This window comes from Pelophylax lessonae (assembly GCF_965119305.1).
Source record: "Pelophylax lessonae genome assembly, chromosome: 2".
Lineage (NCBI taxonomy): Eukaryota > Metazoa > Chordata > Amphibia > Anura > Ranidae > Pelophylax > Pelophylax lessonae.
In genome coordinates, this window is record NC_138769.1 from 43,207,040 (window position 1) to 43,234,705 (window position 27,666).

Consider the following 27,666-nt stretch of genomic DNA (forward strand, 5'->3'; position numbering starts at 1 on the left):
TTTGACCTCCATTGTTAGCATTTAACGGTAAAACTCTCTTTTTATTGGTCGTGCCTACGCAATTTAGCTCTACCTCTACCATAGAGCTTGTCTACTTCCGTCACCCAGCGAGGAGACAGCCCCATAAAAGTCCAAGAGCTCAGAATGTGCAGATTCAGTCAGGTGAGAAAGCCTTTCATCGCTGAATGTAACCAAACTCTGGTGTCCACACTGAAAGGATCTCATCTGAGTGAGGGTGGGATTGGTTGGGTCAGGTCAAAAGGAGCAAAAATTTCACTCTTTCTGAAAGTGCAATTACTCTTAAAGTCATACTGTATGCAGTTATAAAATGAGTTCCTCATAAGCGCCAAAAACTTTTATGTGCAGCCTGTAAACATGAACAATTGCTATTTCAAAAATTACATTTTCAATTATTCTTCATAGATAAGGCTCAGTGCTCGGTGAGTCCGGCTGACAGAACAGACTGCGGATATCCAGGAATTAGTTCTGATGAATGCCATTCCAGAGGATGCTGCTTTGACCCATCTATTCCCGGGGTCAAATGGTGCTTCTTCCCCAACAACTACAGTAAGGGTTATTTTTCTCTGCTTACAATCTAAACGGGAGGGGCAAAGGATACAAAGAGATAATATCTGTGGGGGGGGGGGGGTTCAGTTGATGGAGAAAATAAAATTCAGCTCTGAAGCAGGATACGCTTCCTAAAGAGGTGAGTTTTCGGAGATCACCTAACAATGGAGTAGGAGATAGCCGAGAGATCAGGGTAGGAAGTTCAAGAGGAAAGGAGAGACCTTGAAGAAGACCTGAGCATAGGAGTAGAAGATGAGGGAACTAGGGGGCAGAGGTGAAAGGCTTCCTGGTCGTGCCTGCACAATGCAGCTCCATCTCTATGGGTTTACCTAATTACATCTCCCAGGAAAGAGATAGTCCCTTAGAAGACCAAGGGCCTGTAATGTGCAGACATAGCCAGGGTAGGTAGCCTTTCACCTCTGAATGTAAATATAGTGCCACGTAAAATGGGGGGGGGGGGGGTATTTCTGTGCTAAAAAGTGATAGTCAATATGTAATGAAAAAAAGGGGGGGTTTGTTACATACGAAAAAGCAGCTGAACACAAGATCCACGGACAGTGATCAATAATGCAATAATAATAAAAAAGTGTAGCGCTAATCAAAAACATAAGTGAATAATACAAAACAATAAATCATCATTCAGAAGGATGAAAAAAATGCCAAAGGAAAATATAGTGAATATAGTCCCAAAGAACAATATAAATAATGGTGAAAAGTCCAAAAAAATCCAAGCTGAAATAGCATGAAAAACGATCATTCTTGTGACACCCAGGGAAGTGTGTAGAATGGGGACACCACAGTGCACAAGTGTAGGGAGCAGCTTACCAAAGCGCCATGGCTACTCAAATGAATGAGAAAGGTCAGCACCATGGAAGGGTCAGTTCCTCATAATCACTCCATGATGGTCAAGCAGGTATAAAGAGGAAAATAAACAGAGGACCATAGCGTAATCCCGTAAACACATATAAAATATTTTATTAAAAAACTACTCACAATGAGACGGTACAAGCAAGCACATAAATACGGCAGCTGAAGGTCCGACCGCGGCGTCCCGCGTGTATCCAGTCAGCATACAAGGCAATAGGCCGGCTAAGTCCGGGGGCGTGTGGACGTTGCATCTGGTGTCGCCGATGCGTTTCGTCATCAAAAGACGTCGTCTGTAGTGCCACCCCTGTGAGGGCCGATGGAAGTTGACTGACCCAAAAATTTGCCCTGACCTTGCAAGCCTCCCGACACCTGTGACAACCTGGGTTTGAACATATTTCAGAATTGGAAAAGCAATTACACAGGCAGCAGACTGCAACAGAAGTAATCAAGTATCTTAAGCAGAGTTCTTAGGCATTTAAAACAATATTTGGCTTAGGCAAATATTCTTTTAGTACTAAACTCTTACTTTTAGCACATATAAAGCAGGCATGCAAGGCATAAAGAATTACAGCAAACTGAATGAAAGCAACCAGGAAAGAGGCTATGAAAGCTCTGAAAGAGCCTATGCCTGCAGGTATAAAAGGAAGGAAAATGGCCTTTTATATCAGACTGTTCCCTTCAACGCCTGACATCACGGGCCCAATAAACTCTGTGACACTCTGAGGTATCGAACTCAAATTACGAGAAAGATAACATTAGATCTTTGAGAAGAGTTCCCCTCAGTGTGTGCAGATATTGTGCACAAAGCCCTTTAACCACTTAAGCCCCGGAAGATTTTACCCACCTTCCTGACCAGGGGGTATTTTGCGATTTTTTTACTGCGTGACTTTAACGGACAATTGCGCGGTCGTGCGATGCTTTACCTAAACTAATTTGACATCCTTTTTTTCCCACAAACAAAGCTTTCTTTTGGTGGTATTTGATCACCTCTGCGATTTTGCGTAAATTTTGCAAAAATAACAATATTTTTCACATTTTTTTATATGAAATTCCCAAAAAAAATGTAAAAATCAAAATTTTTTAACATTTTCGGCCAATTTGTTTTATGCTACATATGTTTGGTAAAAAAAATTGCGAAAAAGCGTATTTTGATTGGTTTGCGCAAAAGTTATTGCGTTTACTAACAATGGGAAAGATTTTTGTCATTTTTGGTGTTTTTTTTTTAAATGAGTAATGGCGGCAATCTGTGATTTTTTTTGCGGGACTGCGACATTGCGGCAGACAGATCGGACCCTTGACTGACATTTTTGACACTTTTGGGGTTACCAGTGACATTACTGCAGTAATCAGTGCTATAAATATGCACTGTTACTGTAAAAATGACACTGGCAGGGAAGGGGTTAACTGTATTGGAGAGGGAGGGGTTAAGTGTGTCCTATGGGCGTGCTTCTAACTGTGATTGGACATGGCTACTAGTGTAAAAACAGAGATCAACAGTCCTACATAGTAGAACCGTCTGATCTCCATTTTTACACAGGGGAGAATGACAGGCGGCTTGTTTACATTAGCTGCCTGCCTTTCTCCCTTCCCGGCGAACGATCGCGAGTGACCGGCGGACATCGGGTCCGCCGGTCACACGCACTGACTTCTTAGGGAGCAAGCCAGGACGGGTGCGTGCCTCAGCGGGCGCGCACTCGCCCGCTATTGGCTCACAAGCCGGTGACAGGCTAGTGACGTACCGGTACGTCACCTTGCTTGGCCGGGGCTGACCGCCGCAGTATATGTGTTTGCGGCGTTCGGCAAGTGGTTAAGTTTGTGGGTGGGGGTGGGGGGGGATACGTGAAGGAGCTGTTGTGATGAAGATGTTCAGTGTCTTCAGCTAGTTTAACAATTAACGATCACCCGCCACAGTTATACTGTGGCAGGTAGCCGCTCCTGCGCGAACTGCCGTAGGTATACGTTGGTCACGTGCCTACAGCTAGGGGGCGAGCGCGCGCCGCCAGTGGCGCACTCCCACCCCCGCTCGTCAGTGGGGAAGCCGATGCACGGGGCAGGCGGCTCTGATTGCTACCTGACACCTTCTATTGCTCCCCGCTGAGAGAGAAGGACGGTCAGCTTTTGTAAACACAGCCAACCGTTCCTCTCTCTGGAATGAACACAGAGCGCCTGTGATCCTTCTATATAGGATCACAGGTCTCTATGGTCATTTCACAAGCCATGCCCCCCGCCCCCCTCCACAGTTAGAATCACTCCCCTAGGCTCACATTTAACTTCTTGATCACCCACAATGTTACCCCCTTCCCTGCCAGTGTCATTATTGTAGTAACAGTAATATTTATAGCACTGATTACTGTAGTACTGTAGTAATGTCACTGGTACCCCCAAAAGTGTCAAAAATGTCAGTCAGGGGTCCGATCTGTCCGCTGCAATGTCGCAGTCCCGCAAAAAATCACAGATCGCCGCCATTACTAGTAAAAAAAAAAAGAAAAAAAACAATAAAAATGACATAAATTTTTCCCGTAGTTAGTAGACACGAAAACATTTGCACAAACCAATCAAAATACGCTTATTGTGATTTTTTTTAACCAAAAATATGTAGCAGAAAACAGATTGACCTAAAATGTTAAAAAAGAAAAAAAAAATATTTTTTTTGGGAATGTTATATAGCAGAATGTGAAAAATATTGTTTTTTTCTTTTCAGAATTGTCGCTCTTTTTTTGTTTATAGCGCAAAAAAAAAAAAAAATCGCACAGGTGATCAAATACCACAAAAAAAAAAGCTCTATTTGTGGGAAAAAAAGGACATCAATTTTATTTAGGTACAGTGTCGCACGAACGTGCAATTGTCCATTAAAGTAACGCTGTGCTGAATCGCAAAATATGGCCTGGTCATTAAGGGGGCAAATCCTTCCGGTCCAGAAGTGGTTAAAATAACCATAAATATTTATTAGAACACACTCACGATGTTGGTGCACTAATCCTCAGCAGTGCACTACTTTAAACACAAATTTTATATATATATATATAGGTACAGGTCCCCCTTAAGGGTAAGACCACAGCATCACCAGTTAGTGTGTATCCAAGCAAATCCTTCCTGGTAGCGTGATGACGTCATTAAGCTCCGACTGATGCGTTTTCGTCACTATTGAAGGTATTGAAGGTTGTGCAGAGTTTTTGGTTTTTGTAGTTATATTAATTACCATCCTACATGCGCTCTCATGGATCTCATCAGAGTGAGGGTGGAATTGTTTATGTCAGAGCAAAGGGGCAAAAATAATAAACGCGCTTTGTATAAAAGTCACACATTTGGAGGAAAATGTCCTCATAATTTTTCGGAATCACCAAAAACTTGTACTATAAACATTCATTGCTAATTCAAAAAAAATAATATTTTCAATTGTTCTTCAGATAAGGCTCAGTGCTCGGTGATTCCGGCTGACAGAACAGACTGCGGATATCCAGGAATTAGTGCCAAAGAATGCAATTCCAGAGGATGCTGCTTCAACTCATCTATTCCCGGGGTCAAATGGTGCTTCTACAAAAAGAGCTACAGTAAGTAGTTTTTTTTCATTTTGGATAGAGCAAGGAAGGGTTATAATCCCTGTCAGATTTCTTTTTGCCATCTGTTTCCCATTGTGTAGATTTTCCCTCACTTCCTGTCACATAGCCAAACAGGAAGTGAGAGGAAATCGCTGTAAATCAAGGGAATTCCTTGGAGACCCCGAGTTTTCTAGAGTTTGTGTACCCATTGGAAGATTTCCCCTCTATAACTTTTCTGGGGACAACCCAAAATGTGGGTCATTTCTCTTACTTTCACTTTCAATAATAATGGTAAACGGGACCATAGAATCTAAAAAAAAAAACTGACAGGTGTTCTGATCCCTTTCCCATCCATCGAAAACTAGAAAACAAAGTTTTGCCTTTAGGTATACTTTACCCACTTGCCCACCGCCTACCGCATATGTACTGCGGCAGGTCCGGTCTATTACGCGAAAACGACATACTTGAATGACATTTTGTGAAATAACCACTGTGGGGGGGTGGGGTGCATACGGCCGGATGTGCGATCTCGTGCTGATTGGACACAGGGGATGCCAATCAGCGGGTCCGGCAGACCCAATGTCCACCGGCCACCTGCAATCATTCCCTTAGAGAGGCAGAACATCGGTCTGCCTATGTAAACAAGGCAGATCACCACTCTGACAGGAGAAGATGGAGATCTTGTGATCCTGCTAAGCAGGAACACGAATCTCTGCCTTCCCCCAGTCAGAGAACCTCCCCCACACAGTTAGCAACCACCCCCTAGAGACACATTTAACCCTTTAATCGTCCGTTGTTAACCCCTTCCCTGCCAGTGTCAGTACAGTGACAGTGCATATTTTTAGCACTGGTCACTGTGTTAGTATCACTGATCCCCAAAAAAGTTTTAGTTAGGTGTCCGAATTGTCCCCCCGCAATGTCGCAGTCCTGCTAAAAATCGCTGATTGCCGCCATTACTAGTTAAAAAAAAAAATCCATAAAAATATCCCATCATTTTTGCGCAAACCAATCAATATACGCTTATTGGGATTTTTTTTCACCTTAAACATGTGGCAGAATACATATTGGCCTAAATTGATGAAGAAATTAGATTTTTTTTTAAAAAATTATTGGATATGTTTTATAGCAGAAAGTAAAGTTCTTTTTTTTTGTTCATAGAGCAAAAAATAAAAACTGCACAGGTGATCAAATACCACCAAAAGAAAGCTCTATTTGTGGGGAAAAAAAGGACATCAATATTATTTACGTACAGCGTCGCACGACCGCGCAATTGTCAGTTAAAGTAACGCAGTGCCGTATCACAAAAAAATGCCCCTGTCATTAGGGGGGAAAACCTTCCGGAGCTGAAGTGGTGAAGTGATCATGTACTAAGAAGGAACATGCTGATAGGAGAAGTGTGAAGAGTGACAGAGAGATAATCTCAACAGTCTACTGCTTCTCCTTTTTACTGTCCAGTTACTGGGGGAGGTTATTGAACTACATCAGTGAAATATAGATCCTGAGTCTTGCTAAATACTGCTGTGCATGTGACAGAGCTGTAAGAATATTGGGATTGGATGTACAGAATTACAAACCTTTTGTCAAGTAAAACAGCTCACATGTATGCATTTCATTTATATGTTTACCTGTTTGCCTGGGCTTCAGCCTTCAAAAAGCCTTAGAGCCCATTCACACTAGCACGACTTGTGAGGCGACTTGTGTAGCCCCAGGTAGCTTGACATAACAAAAGCAATGTTAATCAATCAGTGCCGTCTTAATTGGCACTACTGAAGTCGCTCCGACTTCAGAAAAGGGTCCTGTACTACTTTGAGGAGACCTGTGATCCGACTGTCCCATATACTTCAATGGGAGTCGCCTCCTTATCCTAATTGAAGCGACTTGTTATCAGACTTTCCAGGAAGAAGAAAGAGATTAGCCAGGCATTCCCCACAGACAAAGTCGCCTGTCTCTTCAAAGTAGTGCACAAGTCTCTTCCAAGTCTCTTCCAAGTCTCTTCCAAGTCTCTTCAAGTCACGGGGCGACTTTCTGGTCGTGGTAGTGTGAACCAGCTCTTAAAGCGGTTGTATCCCCTGTGTAAAATCAAAAAACAAAAACCTGCAGGACAAAGGCATAATGTGCTATTATGCATTGCATACTAGCACATTATGAAATACTTACCTTAGAACCAAGCCCCCACACGGTCACCTGGACACCGCTGAGGGAGCTGACATGTTCCCTCAGTGTCTCTTCCGGGTTCGGGTGCTTCGGCGCTGTGAGTGGCCGGAGCCCACGGGAGTTCACTTTCCAGCAAGGAGTCGGCAAGGAGCTCTTGCCGGACGTTTAGAGCACATGCACCGCTGGTGTCAGCAGCTGCATGCAGGGTAAATATATCTCCTAAACCGTGCAGGTTTAGGAGATATTATTTTACCTACAGGTAAGCCTTATTATAGGCCTTATTATAGGCTTACCTGTAGGTAAAAATTAAAAAGCAGAGTATACTACCGCTTTAACTACTTTGCCGCTGCTCACTAGAGCTGTACTGCGGCAAAGTGGCTCTTGTAGGTCTGACGACGTAGACCTACGTCGGCAGACACTCCCCCTTCTCGGCGGTGCGCGCATGTATTCAGTCACAGCGGGAATCGGGCCAGGGGAGGAGCAGCGGCGATCGTCGCTGCTCTTCCCCAATCGTCGGGGAATCGAGTCTGGAGATCCGCCCGCTTGTGTAAACAGAGCGGGCGGATCTCCGAAGTGACAGGCAGTGACAGATTGCAGGGTTCAGCATATCTGAACCTGAGATCTGTCCCTGTGTCACTCAGTCACCTCCCCCCACACACGTTAGTAAGCACCAGGCATACATTAACCCCTCCCTCTCCAATAAAATTAACCCCTTCCCTGCCAGTGTAATTTTTACAGTAACAGTGCATATGTATAGCACTGATTACTGCAGTAATGTCAATGGTACCCCCAAAAGTGTCAAAAATGTCATTCAAGGGTCCGATCTGTCCGCCGCAATGTCGCAGTCCCGCAAAAAAAATTCGCAGATTGCCGCCATTACTCGTTAAAAACAAAAAACACCAAAAATTACAGAAATCTTTCCCTTAGTTAGTAAACGCAATAACGTTTGCGCAAACCAATCAAAATACGCTTATTGCGATTTTTTTTTACCAAAAATATGTAGCAGAAAACAAATTGGCCTAAAATGATAAAAAAAAAAAAATTTTTTGGGGGGGGGGGGGGGGATTTCATATAAAAAAAATGTGAAAAATATTGTTAAGTTTTCAAAATTGTCGCTCTTTTTTTGTTTATAGCGCAAAAAGTAAAAATCGCACAGGTGATCAAATACCACCAAAAGATAGCTCTGTTTGTGGGAAAAAAAGGACGCAAATTTCGTTTGGGTACAGCGTCGCACGGCCGCGCAATTGTCAGTTAAATTCGCACAGTGCTGAATCGCAAAAAGTGGCCCAGACTTAAGAGAGCAAAATCCTCCGGTGGTAAAGTGGTTAAGTACACTTATTATTTTGGCTATTCCCTGGCCTTAACAATCCTACCCCTTTACCATGATCCAATAGCTGAGGCCTCCATTGTTTGTTTACATTCAGTAATGAAAGGATTCCTTTCTTGGTCACGCCTCCATAATTCAGCCCCCTCTCTATGGTGCTTGTCTACCTCCAACTTCCAGCCAGGGGGTGGTCAAATAGAAGTCCAAGGGCCTGTAATGTGCAGGCGCAGCCAGGAGAGGGAGCCTTTCACAACTGAGTGCAAACAAACTCTGGTGTCCACAATCATTGGATCTCATCTGATGAGGGTGGGATGGTTTAGGTGTGGGCAATGGAGCAAGAAGTGCACTCTGTCTGAACGTGCAATTGCTCTTTAAATCGTTTGGTTAGAAAAATGAGTTCCTCTTAAGCACCAAAAACATTTTATGTAAAGCCTGTAAACATTATTAATTGCTATTTCAAAAATGTTTTCAATTTTTTTCATAGATAAGGTTCAGTGCTCCGTGAGTCCGGCTGACAGAATAGACTGCGGATATCCAGGAATTAGTTCGGAAGAATGCAATTCCAGAGGGTGCTGCTTTGACCCATCTATTCCCGGGGTCAAATGGTGCTTCTTCCCCAACGACTACAGTAAGCGTTATTTATATGCCTATAATCTAAAAGGGAGGGACAAGCGATACAAAGAAATAATAACCCCCCATAATAATGTGGGGGAAATCAGTTGATAGAGAAAGAAAAATTCAGCCCTGAGGCAGGATAGTCTTTCCTAAGATGTAAGTTTTAAGATACCACCTATAGGTGGAGTAAGAGATAGCTGAAAAGATTGGATAGGGAGTTCTAAAAAAAAAAAAAGAGCCCTAAAGAGGTCCTGTGCCTTGGAGTAGGTGATAGGAGAGCTATAATGCAGTGGTGAAAGACTCCCTGGTCATTCCTGCAGATTTCAGCTACACCTCTATGGGCTCATCTATTTCCATCTCCCAGCAAAGAGATGTCCCATAGCCGTTTACGACCTGTAATGTGCTGTCATAGCCAGGAGAGGGAGCCTTTTATTAATGAATGTAAACAAACCCAGGAGTCCAGGGACACTTCCTAGGGGTCACTCGGGAACATTACGATAGCTGCTTCATACACTTCAATAAACTTTTACACCTTTTCCAAAGGATCCTGTCTTCTTCAGTAGAGATGGATGAGCTGTTCGGGCTGAGCATTGGTTTGAACCTGAAAAATGCCCACTTGGGTATACACCGAGCACCCAAATTTCTAGGGCCCTGATGACTTTGCCTGATCATGATGACTTTGCCCAATCATGGCTCAGTGTTCATTGTCCCAAACCAACACTACATTAGGTTTCTTCCCACAGGAACCTTTTTCCAGTGTGTTGCTGGATATAAATAGAGCAGGGCTCAGTGATAGCTAGTTAGCGTTATTGTGAGTGTAGAGTGTCAGTGTAGTGTTAGTGTAGTGTTAGTGTAGTGTGAGTATAGTGTACTGTTAGTGTAGTGTGAGTGTAGTGTGTCAGTGTAGTGTTAGTGTAGTGTCAGTGTAGTGTGAGTATAGTGTACTGTTAGTGTAGTGTGAGTGTAGTGTGTCAGTGTAGTGTTAGTGTAGTGTCAGTGTAGTGTTAGTGTAGTGTCAGTGTAGTGTCAGTGAAGTGTGATTATAGTGTAGTGTCAGTATAGTGTGTCAGTGTACTGTTAGTGCAGTGTCAGTGTAGTGTGAGTATAGTGTACTGTTAGTGTAGTGTGAGTGTAGTGTGTCAGTGTAGTGTTAGTGTAGTGTCAGTGTAGTGTTAGTGTAGTCTCAGTGTAGTGTCAGTGTAGTGTGAGTATAGTGTAGTGTTAGTATAGTGTGTCAGTGAAGTGTGAGTATAGTGTAGTGTCAGTATAGTGTGTCAGTGTACTGTTAGTGCAGTGTCAGTGTAGTGTGAGTATAGTGTACTGTTAGTGTAGTGTGAGTGTAGCGTGTCAGTGTAGTGTTAGTGTAGTGTCAGTGTAGTGTTAGTGTAGTGTCAGTGTAGTGTGAGTATAGTGTAGTGTTAGTATAGTGTGTCAGTGAAGTGTGAGTATAGAGTAGTGTGAGTATAGTGTGTCAGTGTACTGTTAGTGCAGTGTCAGTGTAGTGTGAGTATAGTGTACTGTTAGTGTAGTGTGAGTGTAGTGTGTCAGTGTAGTGTTGGTGTAGTGTGTCAGTGTAGTGTTGGTGTAGTGTCAGTGTAGTGTTAGTGTAGTGTTAGTGTAGTGTCAGTGTAGTGTCAGTGTAGTGTGAGTATAGTGTAGTGTTAGTATAGTGTGTCAGTGAAGTGTGAGTATAGTGTAGTGTCAGTATAGTGTGTCAGTGTAGTGTTATTGCAGTGTCAGTGTAGTGTGAGTATAGTGTAGTATTAGTGTAGTGTGAGTGTAGTGTGTTAGTGTAGTGTCAGCGTATTGTCAGTGTAGTTTACCAGAAATACATTTAGTGCTGTATACAGAGCTGTATAAACACTTTTTTTGTTGCTGCGTCCTATTTATTTCTTATCCTGCCCTCCTTTTTTTTAAATTGTCAGCCGCAGTTTGTCTTACTGCAACGCTGGTGTACCCCCCTTTTTAAAACGATAGATATATTTTTCTATCGTTTTTCAATTTGTGTCAGCGGCAGTCCTCAATTTATAGTGCACCAAACACCACATTTCATTCAATAAAATGCATCCAATCACCTATTTCCTATTATCTATTACATTTGTATAATAAGCCCCCCCATTATGTCTGAGAGGTCAACGAGGAGAAGCAGATGTTCCCATGGCACTGTGGGAGGCGAGCAGCGTTTGTGTCCACAGGCAAAGGTGCATGCTTGTCTTTTTTTAGTGATGTTGGACGTGCTTTCCAGCCACAGCATGCAGAGTAGGTGGTGGACTGGCTTACTAAGCCATCCTCATCCTCCTCATCTTCTATCATCCAAGCTGACACTAGTTTGCAGTCTACCGCAGCTGCCAAAGCAGCCGATTTGGCCTCCTTGTCCACAGCTACTCCTGCCATAGCCCCAGTATCATGCATGGAGGAGTCAGCTGAATTATTTGAGCACAGCGTCAGCCACTTGCTTTTGATGATGCACAGTAATTACTTGATTCTGATGTTTATTCTGAGGTTGAGGAAGGTAGGAACGTGAGCCTACAGAGAGGGGAGAACACCGATAAATAGCAAATTGGCAGTCATTTTCCCCCTTGAACTTGGGCCTGAGTGTACTATAATTTGGCTTCTTCACATAAGGCTTGCTCAATGTGGTGCAAAACTTTGTTATTTCCATCCAAAGTCTGCCAAAGAGACACTTTTTATTAAAATTTAATGTAATCTAAAATTATCTAGAATTTATCTAAAAAAATCTCTAATCTTGTTCCGAGTGCACTAAAATGTGGCCTCATCATACAAACTGGCTCCCCAAGCAATTGTCTACAAAACAAAACAATTTAAATGTCTTTTTTTATTTTATATATATACAGGTATGTCAGTTTTGCTGCAGCAGGTTCTATACACAGTAGAGATGCACCACTTTACAGGCAGACCATAGGTGTGAGCAGCCTATTGCATTAGGGTGTGCACCCCAAAGCTCAAACACATATCCGTGTGTGTATACTTATGGTGTCAGTAGGTTAGAGATTGGTGTCTGTAATTTTATTGTTATTTTTTTATTCTTTTTTACAATATTATTTTTTTTGTTAGTCCAGTTTGGTGAAATATCAGGGGTCTAAACAGGGGGAATCTGCACCAAAAGGAGTGATTAGGGTGTGCCCAGGCACACCTGGCACACCCTGTGCGCACGCCTATGAGGCAGACTAAGGGAACCCCCCCCCCCCAGGCACGATATTTAAAGGGATTTTTCATTTTTATTGTTTCACTTTAAGTATCATTAAAATCCCTGCTCTTTCACAAACGATATAAAAAAAAAAAAACAATTTGCATTCATGTTCCCCAGGGCAGAACCCGGGCTCCCATACTCTTTTTATGGCCAATAATTTGCATATAAGTCTTAAAAATGGGGACTTTTGGTTTTTCAAGTTCTGGTCCCATACACTTTAAAAGGGTTCTGGTCAGAACTTTTTCCTTGTTCTGGAGTTCTGGTGTAGAACAGAACTTAGGGGTGATCTGCCCATCACTATTCTTCAGTACATCAGCTAGTGACATGCTCTGTTCCTACCTGTCCCGACAAATGACTTCTTGGCATTTTGAGAAAGCAACACCTAGTATATACCTAACTGCACCTCCTTGACTCACATCTTTACAATTTACCATTTTATCATGTCCCACCACTAACACAGGGAAGCCGCTGTATTTCACTCAGCATGACCTTGCATTTTGTAACTCCAGGCTCGGTCCCGAGGCAGACCTTGTACTGCAGTAGGCTCCAATATGGAAACCCAGCCATGAAGTGAGGAACAGGAAGTATCACCTTTTCCTCACCTACCTCCATCTTTGCTTGCACTCTTAGCTGGCTGCTACTCCTGTTTTTCAAGTGCACTTAGTTACTCATAACCTCAAGGATTACCGGGTTATATTTGTTGCCAGACATCATGGTCATTACAACCCAGAAGGTTAAATGTGAACTCACATTTCTTCTCAACTCAGGTTAAATATAACGTCACTCCCAGTTCCCAGTTTTTTTGTGATACACCACAACTACACATCACTATATTTCATGATTCTGTCTTCCCAGTAAATGATACAGACAGCTTCTTCTTTAACGAAACTCGGGTTACTAAATATAAATAATACCGATGCTCCGAAATTTCAGCAGCTAAAAATATTGTTCTCAGTATTTTGCTGATAGAGAAAAAGATGCCGATAATGGTGCCGAAAACGTGAATGCGATTTTGCACCGATTTAGCCGTGATTTTACCACAATTTTACTGTGCTTATGGTGTGTTTTTCATAGGTCATGTGACTCATAAACCACATCAAATATGTAACACTGTTGCGTTATTGATATGCTCTTGATGTGTTTTCAATGCATTTCAATGGGGTGGTGCGTTTTTTAGTGCAGTTTTTTTAACTGACCAAAAATGCAGCAAGCAAGATTTTTTAAAACTACAATGGAAGTGCAATTGACCAGTGTGAAGACATACATAGAATTTAAAGGGATGCATTTTTCTTGAGCTTTTCTTGCGCTAAAGGATCTGATAATGGCCAACAATAAATTCATATTCATTTAAATTCATGTTAACTAAAAAGTTGAATATAAGACAAATATATATACAGTGAGGGAATAAAGTATTTGATTCCCTGCTGATTTTGTACGCTTGCCCACTGACAAAGAAATTAAACAAAAATATCCAGAAAAACGCATTTCAAAAATGATATACATTGATTTGCATTTTAATGAGTGAAATAAGTATTTGATCCCCTATCAATCAGCAAGATTCTGGCTCCCAGGTGTCTTCTATACAGGTAATGAGCGGAGATTAGGAGCACTCTCTTAAAGGGACCAATGGCCAAGACCAAAGAGCTTTCGAAGGATGTCAGGGACAAAATTGTAGACCTACACAAGGCTGGAATGGGCTACAAGACCATGGCCAAGCAGCTTGGTGAGAGGGTGACAGCAGTTGGTGCGATTATTCACAAATAGAGAAGAAACACAAAATAACTGTCAATCTCCCTTGGTTTGGGGCTCCATACAAGATCTCACCTCATTGCGTTTCAATGATCATGAGAACGGTGAGGAATCAGCCCAGAACTACACGGGAGAATCTTGTCAATGATTTCAAGGCAGCTGGGACCATAGTCACCAAGAAAACAAATTGGTAACACACTACGCCGTGAAGAACTGATATCCAGCAGTGCCCACAAGGTTCCCCTGCTCAAGAAAGCACATGTACAGGCCCATCTGAAGTTTGCTAATGAACATCTGAATGATTCAGAGGTGAACTGGGTGAAAGTGTTTTGGTCAGATGAGACCAAAATGGAGCTCTTTGGCATTAACTTAACTCGCTATGTTTGGAGGAGGAGGAATGCTGCCTATTACCCCACTAACACCATCTCCACTGTCAAACATTGAGGTGGAAACATTATGCTTTGGGGAAGCTTTTCTGATAAAGGGACAGGACAACTTCACCGCATCAAAGGGACAATGGACGGGGCCGTGTACCGTCAAATCTTGGGTGAGAACCTCCATCCCTCAGCCAGGGAATTGAAAATGGGTCGTGGATGGGTATTCCAGCATAACAATGAACCAAAACACATGGCCAAGGCAACCAAGGAGTGGCTCAAGAACAAGCCCATTAAGGTCCTGGAGTGGTCTTGCCACTCTCTAGACCTTTATTCCATAAAAAATATGTGGAGGGAGCTGAGGGTTCGAGTTACCAAACATCAGTCTCGAAACCTCAATGACTTAGAGAGAATCTGCAAAGAGGAGTGGAACAAAATCCCTCCTGAGATGTGTACAAACCTGGGGGCCAACTACAAGAAACATCTGACCTCTGTGATTGTCAACAAAGGGTTTTGACACTAAGTAATAAATCATGTTTTTCGAAGGGGGTCAAATACTTTTTTCACTCATTAAAATGCAAATCAATTCTGAACTTTTTTGAAATGCATTTTTCTGGATATTTATGTTGTTATTTTGTCTCTCACTGTTAAAATAAACCTACCATTAAAATTATAGACTGATCATTTCTTTGTCAGTGGGCAAACGTACAAAATCAGCAGGGTATCAAATACTTTTTTCCCTCACTGTACAAATATACATTTTTTTTTAAAACTGTCATTTTCGGTTTTGGTTTCGGCCCTTAAATTTCCATTCAGTGCACCTCTAAAAAGTATACTTGAGGTAGAACATTAGTACATCTACTTCAATGATGGCGAACCTTGGCACCCCAGATGTTTTGGAACTACATTTCCCATGATGCTCAACAACAGTGCCGAGTACATGAGCATTATGGGAAATGTAGTTCCAAAACATCTGGGGTGCCAAGGTTCGCCATCACTGATCTACTTCGACTTAATGCTGTGCATATTTTTGGCTGTGCTGTTGCATAGGGGTGCTGTTGATTTGTGGTGATGCTCATATTTGAAAAGTTAGTAAGTTAGGAAGAATAAGGTCCATTGCTGTTTCTGCGCTAAATAAGGGGTCCTGTTGGAGGGGCATGTGGACAACGAAACAATTTACATAGCGTACTGCTCCTCCTAGCACAGCCCTCACACCAGACAGCCCTGGACTAGGTTGGTTCCGGTATATTTGCCCTACTAAATGGGAAGTGACACACATACAGTTGAAACCATGTTACAATGTATCAACCCCCTACATGCACCAACCAAAACTTAAAGGCACTATAAAAAAAAGATGCAGGTTAGCAGCAAAAACATTCTACCAAGTAGGCATGCCTCTAAGTGCTCTCATGGATTCCATCTAATTGAAGGAGGGATTGTTTAGGTCAGGACTAAGGGGCAAAATAATAAGCAAATTTTTTGTAAAAGTACACTAATTTTTTAAGTCACACATTGGGAGGTAAAGTTCCTCATAAGCACCAAAAACCTTTATGTGCAGCCTGTAAACATCATTTAATACTATATTGAAATGTATTCTTCATAGATAAGGCTCAGTGCTCGGTGAGTCCGAATGAAAGAACTGAGTGCGGCTATCCAGGAATTAGTTCAGAAGAATGCGATTCCAGAGGATGCTGCTTTGACCCATCTATTCCCGGAGTCAAATGGTGCTTTCACAAAAAGAGCTATGGTAAGCGTTTTTTCTAATGCTATCATTTTCATTAATATTATTATATTACACTATTTTTATGCTACCAAGCATCTCTTTACAAGAATGACAGTGTAAGTATTGGAATTTGACTTGGTATTAGCCTCTTACAATCCCCTATGTAGCAGAGGTCAGACTGGGAGAGAAAGAAGCAACCCAAAGAGCCATTCATATATGCTACAGCAATCATGTTCTAACAAGTAACATGCTGATTGAATGTTCAGCCTGAAGTACACTAATGTTAGAAGGTGCCAACATCCAGCATAGATAAATAAGAGGGGAAAGGGAGACAAGGACCATTCCTCCCCAAGGAGGTCCAAGGGGGATAGGAAAGGGGAACAGGAAATATTGAATTAGGATTCAATAGGCGTATATCGCTCAACATGTTTCACGGTTTAAACCCCTTCTTCAGGAGGATTTAGAAAATACGCACACTCTGGTAATGATAAACACATACAAAAAAATATAATAGTCCCCATGGACCCACCCTATCCCGTTAGGGTGGGTCCATGGTGACTATTATCTTCAGGTGAGGTCACCCCTTTCCCCACTAACCATATGGATTTGAATGCTAATAACAATTTTTTGTATGTGTTGATTATATTTTGTTATCATTACCAGAGTGTGCGTATTTTCTAAATCCTCCTGAAGAAGCGGTTTACACCGTGAAACATGTTGAGAGATATACGCCTGGACATTTGTATTCCCTGGTTTGAATAATCAGTCATCAATGTTTGTATACATTTTGTACCAATGTTGTGATTTTAACTTGTTTTGAATAAAATTTTGTAAAAAAAGATTTTTATATGTTATACAATATTTTTATGGTACCAGAAAAATCCTAATTCAATATTTTCCCGTTCCCCTTCCCTATCCCCCTTGGACCTCCTTGGGGAGGAATGGTCCTTGTCTCCCTTTCCCCTCTTATTTAACATGCTGATAGGAAGAGTGTATAGAACAGTGATGACGAACATTGGCAACCCAGATGTTTACGAACTACATTTGCCATGATGCTCAACTACACTGCAAAGTGCATGAGCCTCATGGGAAATGTAGTTCCAAAACATCTGGGGTGCCAAGGTTCGCCATCACTGGAGAGTGACAGAGGGTTAATCTCATCAGTCTGCTGCTTCTCTTTTTAATGTCCAGTCACATGGGGGGGGGGGGGTTACTGAACTGCAGCAGAAAAAAAAAACAGGTCCTCTTTCTTGATACAGCTGTGCATGTGACAGAGCGGTGAAAATATTGGAACTCAATGGACAGAAATACAAACCCTTTTTCAAGTAAAATAGCTCACATTATTTTTATCTATGTTTAATTGTTTGCCGGCGCTTGAGCTTTCAAGAATAAGTGCACTTTTTCTTTTGGCTCCCCCCTGATCTAAACATTCCTACCCTAAGTATCATGATCCAAAAGCTTTGGCCTCCATTGTTTGCTTACAATTAATGGTAAAAGCTCTCTTAATTAGTTGCACCTGCACTTTAGAGCCACACCTCTATGGAGGTCGTCTACCTCTGTCTCCAAACCAGGAGACAGTCCCATAGAAGTCCAAAGATCTGTAATTTGCAGAGTATGTCTAAGAGCTCATTCAAACAATCCTTCCCTACTTGCCATGATCAAATAGATGTAGACTCTGTTGTTTGTCTACATTTAACAGTGCAAGGCTTCCTTACTTGGTCACACCTGCACATTACAGCCCCACCTCTATAGAGCTTGTCTTCCTCCATCTGCAAGCCACTAGATGGTTCCAAAGAAGTCTAACAGCCTGTAATGCGCAGGCACAGCCAGAAAATGGAGCCTTTCACTGCTGAATGTAAACAAACTCTGGTGTCCACTAGGGATGCACCAATCCGATATTCGGATTGGATATCGGCGCCGATATGGCCATCTTTGATGGATTGGGGGATCGGTAACATTGACCGATCCACTGGCCGATCCGGTTTTTGCTGAGTACCGGCTCAGCCATCCCTTACTAGGTGCAGTAGTAGTATGGGATGGGAGCCGCTACTTCCTGTATAGGTCCGGCTCACAGGCGGAGTGATATCAGATGCACTCCACCTGTGAATGGAGGAGCCACACACATGAAGCAGCGGCTTTGCTCTGTACTGCAGCTGCTTGCTTTGTGTGTAGCTCCGGATCGGTTCCGGTATCGGAATCAGCGATTTCACAACGCCAGGTATCGGATCCAAAAAAGTCGGATCGGTACATCTCTAGTGTCCACACTGAAACTATCTCATCTGAGTGAGAGTGAGATTTTTTTTTTAGGTCAGGTCAAAGGGGCACAAAGTGCACTCAGTCTGAAAGTGCACTTACATTATAAGTCAACTTTAGTAAATTTTTAAGTCAGTTCGTTAACTTTTATGTGCATCTTGTAAACATTATTAATTGCTATTTCCAAAAATAATATTTTCAATTATTCTTCATAGATAAGGTTCAGTGCTCCGTGAGTCCGGCAGACAGAATAGAGTGCGGATATGCAGGAATTAGTTCTGAAGAATGCCGTTCTAGAGGATGCTGCTTTGACCCATCTATTCCTGGGGTCAAATGGTGCTTTCACTCCAACGACTATAGTAAGGGTTTGTTTTCTGTTTACAATCTAAAAGGAGGGGTGGGCAAGTAATACAAATAGAAAATAACTGTGGGGAGATCAGTAGATGGAGAAAGTAAAATTCAGTTCTGAGGCAGAATGAGCTTCCCTGAAGAGGTGAGCTTTTAGAGATAACCTAAAGGTGGAGTAGGAGATGGCCTGACAGGTTGGGAGTGGGAAGTTCCAGAGAAAGGGAGAGGCCTTTAAGAAGTCCTGAGCATAGGAGTAGGTGTTGAGAGAGCAGCAGGGGAAAACTCTTTGGTCACGCTTGCATGTTATAACTCCGCAGCTATAGGGATCATCTATGTCCATCTCACACCAAGGAGATGGTCCCAAAGAAGTCCAAGGGTCTGTAATGTGCAGGTGTGGCTAGGAGAAGGAACCTTTCACCACTAAATGTAAACAAACTCTGGAGTCTACATGTGAGCACGTAAGGCCAGCTGTGGCCCCATGAACCATGGCCTCATAGGGGCCACATGGGAGTATTGCGATAGCACTAATGCCACAGTGCACTTACAGCATCACACCCTTCCTAAAGGACTGTGTTTTCCTGTTCACTTTTTTCCGATGACATGGTCTGTTCCTACCTTTCCCAAAACATGACTCATGATTGTGAGAAAGTAACATAGGGAAGCCAATCTTTTTCACTCGGGAAGGCCTTACACCTTTTGACTCCAGGCTCAGTCCCTAGGTAGGCCTTGTTCTGCAGCGGGCTGCAATATGAAGACCCATATCCTGTTCCCTCACTCTCTTCCCAGGAAATGACACAGACTTGTTCTTTAACTAAACTATGTTTACCGAATATGAATAAATTATGATTGAGGAAACATATCAGTACATCTACTTCACATGCTTATCTGCATATAAGATAATACACCCTACTGGCTGTGCATATTTTTGGCTGTTCATTTGGCTGTGCTGTTGCATAGTGGTGCTGTTCATACCTAAAAAGTTGTAAAGTTAGGAAGCGTAAAGCCCATTGCTGTGTCTGCCCTAGGTATCGGGTTCCTTTTGGAGGGGCATGCAGGTAACAAAACAGATTACATACCACACCGGTCCTCTCAGCACAGCTCCCACACCGAATGGCCCCAAGCTACGTTGGTTCCCCTGTATATATGCCATACCAAATAAGAAGTGACACACATAGAGGGGAAACCATATCACAAAGTAAGTCACACACAGGGGAGGACTGGGCCAGGGGGCAGGGGGGCAATTGCCCCCTGGGCCGGACTCTGATGTCCTGTAAAAAGGCTGCACCGCTTCTACCACAGATAGGCCCAAAGGATTCCTGGTAAAGAGAAGTAAATAGTCCTCGTCACTGACGTACTGAGTGCGGGTTGAAGACAAGGACAGCGCAGGCCTTTAGATGGTTTAAACTATATGAGAAGAGGCCGGTTCCATGCCCCACTGGAGACTCTTCTCCCCTGGCCAGCCCCAACTCAACTGTCCCAGCCCCCCCCAACCACCCTCTGCTGGCCAGGCTGGGAAATCGGATTAAGGATTGAGTAGAGAGTACCTGGAGCAGGGCTTCAGCCTGGAATTGGGGGGGGGCAGGAGAAGGGAGGAGGATGTAAAGAGGGAGAGTGGGAGTGGGGGCGAGATGTTGCACCATGGGCCTTTGGTTTGTACTTTCCCCCTGGGCTGAAAGTTGTCAGTCTGCCCCTGGTCACACATTTGGAGGAAAATGTCCTCATAGTTCCTCTTAAGCAACAAAAACTTTTATGTGCAGCCTGTAAAAATTTATAATTGCTATTTCAAATATAATCTATTATTCTTCATAGATAAGGTTCAGTGCTCGGTGAGTCCAAATGACAGAATAGAGTGCGGATATCCAGGAATTAGTTCTGAAGAATGTCGTTCCAGAGGATGCTGCTTTAACTCAGCCATTCCCGGGGTCAAATGGTGCTTCCGAACCAATGACTACAGTAAGGAGTTTTTCCTATGCTATTTTTTCCATTATTATTCTTATTGTAGCACCCTCCTAGGTAGATGCTAGGAAAAAGCATCTAACCTCTCCCTCTGCTTATCAGGGGAGCCTGATCTGTTAGTTTGCCTGTCACATGTTTCCAGGTGTGATTCACTGGGTCTGAGGGAGTGTCCCCACTGTATCCAATAAGGGAGCTTGTTGGACAGTGGAGGAAACATAGCCAGTGACACATCGTGTTTTATGGCAGTCCCAGTGGGAGGGCATTCCTGCAATGCATCCTGGGATTGACCATAAATATGGAGGGGACATGTGACAGGGGGTCTTTTGGCGGGAGCAAAGTCCCAGGAGGAGGTGGATGACTGTCTCTCCTCCTGCAGGTGTGAGGAAAGTGGTTCAAGCAGTTGGCCTAGTGAACCAGGTGTGGAGCTGAGCTGCAGAGGATCCAGAGTGCTGACAGTGGAGCTGCTGGCCGAGTCTCTTGGGAAAAACAGTGTCCGTGAGTACTGAGGGACCTGCCAAAGGGTCTGGCTCAGGAAGGGGGACCACTCCAGAGAAGTCAGGGGGATCAAGGAGCTAGCTCACACAGGAAGTGTAACAGTAAAGGGGTTGCTGTGTAGGTGACCCTGAAAAATAGGAACAAAGGGGTGCAAGGGAGGGCCCTGAAGATTGTTCTGGAGTACAGTGAAGTTAACCTCAGACAGTTCATTTCTTACTACTTCACTGCTACTGACAAGGTGAAGCAGCGGCCTAGTCGCATTCAGCATTATTCAGTCGTCCCAGCTAATTGTGCATAGTTGTTCAAGTTGGAGTATCCCACTCATTCCCTTCTCCTATCCAAGTTCTCAAAAAAAAAAAAAACACAAAAAGCAAAACTCCTATACTGTTTCCTGACTGAGCCAAAATCACTTGGAAAATGTTGAACTGTCATGCTGTTGCTAATGGTAACCAAGGGGAACCCGTAACCAGCAGCTCCCAAGGGAGTAGTGCTACATTATTATTATTATTATTATTATACACTATTTTTATATTGCCAAAAGTTTCCACAGCGCTTCAGCCTTAAAGAATAAGTGTACTTATTCAAACAATCCTACCCTACTTGCCATGATGAAATAGATGCAGACTCTGTTGTTTGTCTACATTCAATAGTGAAAGACTCCCTTACTTGGTCACATCTGCACATTACAGCCTCACCTCTATAGGGCTTGTCTTTCTCTGTCTGCAAGCCAGGAGACGGTCCCTAAGAAGTCTAATGGCCTGTAATGTGCAGCCACAGCCAGAAAATGGAGCTGTCCATCGCTGAATGTTAACAAACTCTGGTGTCCACACTGAAAAAATCTTATCTGAGTTTGGGTGAGATTTTTTTAAGTCAGGTCAAAGAAGCACAAAGTGCACTCGGTCTGAAAGTGCACTTACTTTTTAAGTCAACTTTAGTACATTTTTAAGTCAGTTTGTTAACTTTTATTTGCAGCCAGTAAACATTATTAATTGCTATTTCAAAAAATATATTTTCAATTATTCCTCATATACAGTTGAAATCAAGAGTGTGCTGCGCTGAAAATAGCGAATGTGAAATCACCTAATTATACCATTTGAATCCTATTGAAAGGTCATATAAAACTTCAAAAGCAAATCTAAACCATCAGTGATTGTGATATCACTAAAAATATATCAAACGTGTTCAAAAACAATTAATGCTTAAAAATTATCACATATATTAAAAAATCCGTGCAAAATAGAAAGTGAAAAAAACAGAGGATATTTAAATCCAAATAAAGTCCATGGTAATAAAGTGTAGAAAATTAGGAAGATCAGCCACAAGTCCCAGAGATCATTAAATCCACACGGCACTTTTTAAGGATAAGGAGGACAACGATGTGCAAATCACCAGATAAATTAATAAGTTGGCTGCTTACCAGAAGGAGTTGGTCACTCAAACTATTGAGTAGACCTAAATGAGCTTGTGTGCAATGCCGAAATTGGCCACAGGGTGTCGCCTTACAGACTCAAATACGATGTCCACATGGTAAGAATAGGGAAGAAAGTATAGACAGGGACATAGCGTAACTCCGCATAAAAACGTTTATTTATGTTAAAAGCAGGTAACACACTCACATTTAGGATGAATGTCTAGGGCATGTAAAGCTGGAAGGAACCGCATCAGAGGTGAACGAACATCTCCCACGGTATGGTGTATCTTGGTAGCCGGCTGTTGGGGATGCCCCCAACAGCCGGCTACCAAGATACACCATACCGTGGGAGATGTTCGTTCACCTCTGATGCGGTTCCTTCCAGCTTTACATGCCCTAGACATTCATCCTAAATGTGAGTGTGTTACCTGCTTTTAACATAAATAAACGTTTTTACGCGGAGTTACGCTATGTCCCTGTCTATACTTTCTTCCCTATTCTTACCATGTGGATATCGTATTTGAGTCTGTAAGGCGACACCCTGTGGCCAATTTCGGCATTGCACACAAGCTCATTTAGGTCTACTCATTAGTTTGAGTGACCAACTCCTTCTGGTAAGCAGCCAACTTATTAATTTATCTGGTGATTTGCACATCGGTGTCCCCCTTATCCTTAAAAAGTGCCGTGTGGATTTAATGATCTCTGGGACTTGTGGCTGATCTTCCTAATTTTCTACACTTTATCACCATGGACTTTATTTGGATTTAAATATCCTCTGTTTTTTTCACTTTCTATTTTGCACTGATTTTTTAATATATGTGATAATTTTTAAGCATTAATTGTTTTTGAACACATTTGATATATTTTTAGTGATATCACAATCACTGATGGTTTAGATTTGCTTTTGAAGTTTTATATGACCTTTCAATAGGATTCGAATGGTATAATTAGGTGATTTCACATTCACTATTTTCAGCGCAGCACACTCTTGATTTCAACTGTATTCAGGTTTTTCTATGATTCCTTATGTGCAGCAGCTTTATTTTCCTTTCCATAATAATTAATTATTAATTCTGATTAGCGCAGAAATTTCACCACCATACCAATTATTCCTCATAGATAAGGCTCAGTGCTCCGTGAGTCCGGCTGACAGAATAGAGTGCGGATATCCAGGAATAAGTTCAGAAGAATGTCGTTCCAGAGGATGCTGCTTTGACCCATCTATTCCCGGGGTCAAATGGTGCTTTCACTCCAATGATTACAGTAAGGGTTATTTCAATGCTTACAATCTAAAAGGGAGGGCAAGTGCTAGAAAGCAATAATAACTGTGGTGATATCAGTAGATGGAAAAAGTAAAATTCAGCTCTGAGGCAGAATGAGCTTCTCTTAAGAGGTGAACGTTTAGAGATCATCCAAAGGTGAAGTAGGAGATAGACGAAGAGATTGGAGTAGAGATTTCCAGAAAAAGGGACATACCTTGAAGTCCTGAGCATGGGAATAGGTGTTGAGAGAGCAGCAGGGAAAAGCTTGCATATTATAACTCCACATCTATGGGGTTTATCTACAGTATGTCCATCTCCCACCAAGGAGATGGTCCTAAAGAAGTCCAAGGGTCTGTAATGTGCAGGTGTTGCCAGGAGAAGGAACCTTTCACCACTAAATGTAAACAAACTATGAAGTCTACGTGTGAGCAGGTCAGGCCAGCTGTAGCCCCCTGAACCTCGGCCCCATAGGGGCCACAAGGGGGTATTGCGATAGCACTAATGCCACAGTCCACCTACAGCATCACACCCTTTCCGAAGGACTGTGTTTTTCTCTTCACTTTAGCCAATGACATAGTCTGTTCCTACCTGTCCCGAAACATGACTTGCGATTGTGAGAAAGGGAATCCACCCTTTTTTACTCGGCAAGGCCTTGCACCTTTTGACTCCAGGCTTGATCCCTAGATAGGCCTTGTTCCCGCAGCGGGCTGCAATATTAAGACCCAGCTACTAAATGGGTAACATAAGGTATCACCTGTTCCCTCTCTTCCCAGTGAATGACACAGATTTATTTTACTTCTTTAACAAAACACTGTTTACCGAATATGAATAAAGTATGATTGAAAAAGCATATCAGTACATCTACTTCACATGCGTCGCTGCATATAAAATAACACACCCTACTGATTGTGCCTATTTTTTTTGCTGTTCATTTGGCTGTGCTGTTGCATAGTGGTGCTGTTCATACCTAAAAAGTTGGAAAGTTAGGAAGCATAAAGCCCATTGTTGTGTCTGCCCTAGGTATCGGGTTCCTTTTGGAGGGGCATGCAGGTCGCGAAACAGATTACATACCACACTGGTCCTCTCAGCACAGCTCCCACACCGAATGGCCCCAAGCTAGGTTGGTTCCCTATATATATATATATATATATATATATATATATATACTAAACCAAATGAGAAGTGACACACATAGAGGGGAAACATTGTCACAAAGCAAGTCACACATTTAGAGGAACATTTCCTCATAGTTCCTCTAAAGAAACAAAAACTTTTATGTGTAGCCTGTAAACATTATTATTTGCTATTTAAAATATAATCAATTATTCTTCATAGATAAAGTTCAGTGCTCCGTGAATCCAAATGATAGAATAGAGTGCGGATATCCAGGAATTAGTTCTGAAGAATGCCGTTCCAGAGGATGCTGCTTCAACTCATCTATTCCCGGGGTCAAATGGTGCTTCCGAACCAATGACTACAGTAAGGAGTTTTTCCTATGCTATTATTTCCATTATTATTATTATACACTATTTTTATATTGCTAACAGTTTCCACAGCACTTTACAAAAACAACCAGTGTAGATACCTGAATTTAACTTGGTATTAGCCTCCTACAATATCTATGTAGCAGAGCTTAGACTGGAAGAGAAATATGCAACCCAAAGAGATAGTCATATATGCTGCAGTGCTCATGTTTTGACAAGGAACACGCTAATAGGAGTGTGTAGAGTGACAGAGAAATAATCTCATCAGGCTGCTGCTGCTCTTTATACTGTCCAATCATTGGGGGTGTGGCTACTGAACCACAACAAAGAACAATCAGGTCCTCTGTCCTGCTAGATACAGATGTGCATGTGGCAGAGCTGTGTAAATCTTGTCACTAGATGGAAAGAAATACAAAGCCTTTGTCAAGTTAAACAGCTCACATTTAATTAATTCATCTATATGTTTAACTGTTTACCCAGGCTTCAACCTTAAAGAATAAGTGCACTTATTTAAACAATCCTACCCTACTTACCATGATCAAATAGATGCAGACTCTGTCGTTTGTCTACATTCCATAATGAAAGGCTCCCTTGGTCACACCTGCACATTACAGCCCCACCTCTATAGGGCTTGTCTTCCTCCATCTGCAAGCCAGGAGATGGTCCCAAAGAAGTCTAATGGCCTGTAATGTGCAGGCATGGCCAGGACATGGAGCCTTTTACCGCTGAATGTAAACAAACTCTGGTGTCCACACTGAAAGGATCTCATCTGAGGGAGGGTGAGATTTTTTCAGGTCAGGTCAAAGGGGCACAACGTGCTCTCAGTCTGAAAGTACACTTACTTTTTAAGTTAACTTGAGTCAGTTTTTAAATCAGTTTGTTAACTTTTATGTGCAGTGTGTAAACATTATTATTTGCTATTACAAAAATAATATTTTCAATTATTTTCCATAGATAAGGCACAGTGCTCCGTGAGTCCGCCTGACAGAATAGAGTGCGGATATGCAGGAATAAGTTCAGAAGAATGTCGTTCCAGAGGATGCTGCTTTGACCCATCTATTCCCGGGGTCAAATGGTGTTTTCACTCCAACGACTACAGTAAGGGCTATTTCCATGCTTACAATATAAAAGGGAGGGGCAAGTAATACAAATAGATAATAACTGTGGGGAGATCAGTAGATGGAAAAAGTAAAATTCAGCCCTAAGGCATAATGAGCTTCCCTGAATAGGTGAGCTTTTAGAGATCATCCAAAGGTGGAGTAGGAGATAGACAAAGAGATTGGGGTAGAGATTTCCAGAAAAAGGGAGAGGCCTCAAAGTCCTGAGCATGGGAGTAGGTGTTGAGAGAGCAGCAGGGAAAAGCTCCTTGGTCACACTTGCATATTATAACTCCACATCTATGGAATTTATCCACAGTGCGTCCATCTCCCACCAAGGAGATGGTCCCAAAGAAGTCCAAGGGTCTGTAATGTGCAGGTGTGTCCAAGAGAAGGAACCTTTCACCACTAAATGTAAACGAACTCTGAAGAGTATATGTGAGCAGGTCAGGACAGCTGTGGCCCCCTGAACCTCGGCCCCATAGGGGCCACATGGGAGTATTGCGATAGCACTAATGCCACAGTCCACCTACAGCATCACACCCTTCCCGAAGGACTGTGTTTTCCTCTTCACTTTAGCCGATGACCTAGTCTGTTCCTACCTGTCCCAAAACATGACTCACGATTGTGAGAAAGGGAAGCCACCCTTTTTCACTCGGCAAGGCCTTGCACCTTTTGACTCCAGGCTCGATCCCTAGGTAGGCCTTGTTCCGCAGCGGGCTGCAATATTGAGACCCAGCTACTAAATGGGTAACATAAGGTATCACCTGTTTCCTCTCTTCCCAGTAAATGACACAGACTTCTTATTTCTTATTTAACAAAACTCTGTTTATCGAATATGAATAAAGAATGATTGAAGAAGCATATCAGTACATCTACTTAACATGCATGGCTACATATAAGATAATACAGCCTACTGACTGTGCATATTTATACTGTTAATTTGGCTGAGCCATGGCATAGTGGTGCTGTTCATATCTGAAAAGTTGGGAAGTTAGGAAGCATAAAGCCCATTGTTGTGTCTGCCCTAGGTATCGGGTTCCTTTTGGAGGGGCATGCAGGTCATGAAACAGATTGCATACCACACCGGTCCTCTCAGCACAGCTCCCACACCGAATGGCCCCAAGCTAGGTTGGTTCCCCTGTATATATGCCATACCAAATGAGAAGTGACACACATAGAGTGGGGAACCATGTCACAAAGCAAGTCACACATTTGGAGGAAAATGTCCTCATAG

General features: G+C 42.6%; 1 protein-coding gene across 1 annotated transcript in view; it reads left to right on the forward strand.

Moving 5' to 3' along the window:
• LOC309546612 (uncharacterized protein) overlaps positions 1–27,666 on the forward strand; it is a gene marked incomplete at both ends in the record, with an annotated part of 437,777 nt that overhangs the window by 273,027 nt on the left and 137,084 nt on the right. The window contains 2 exons of the mRNA XM_082246351.1: positions 424–567; positions 4,842–4,985. Coding sequence (XP_082102477.1) covers positions 424–567; positions 4,842–4,985 — 288 coding nt within the window. The remainder of the gene's footprint in view (positions 1–423; positions 568–4,841; positions 4,986–27,666) is intronic.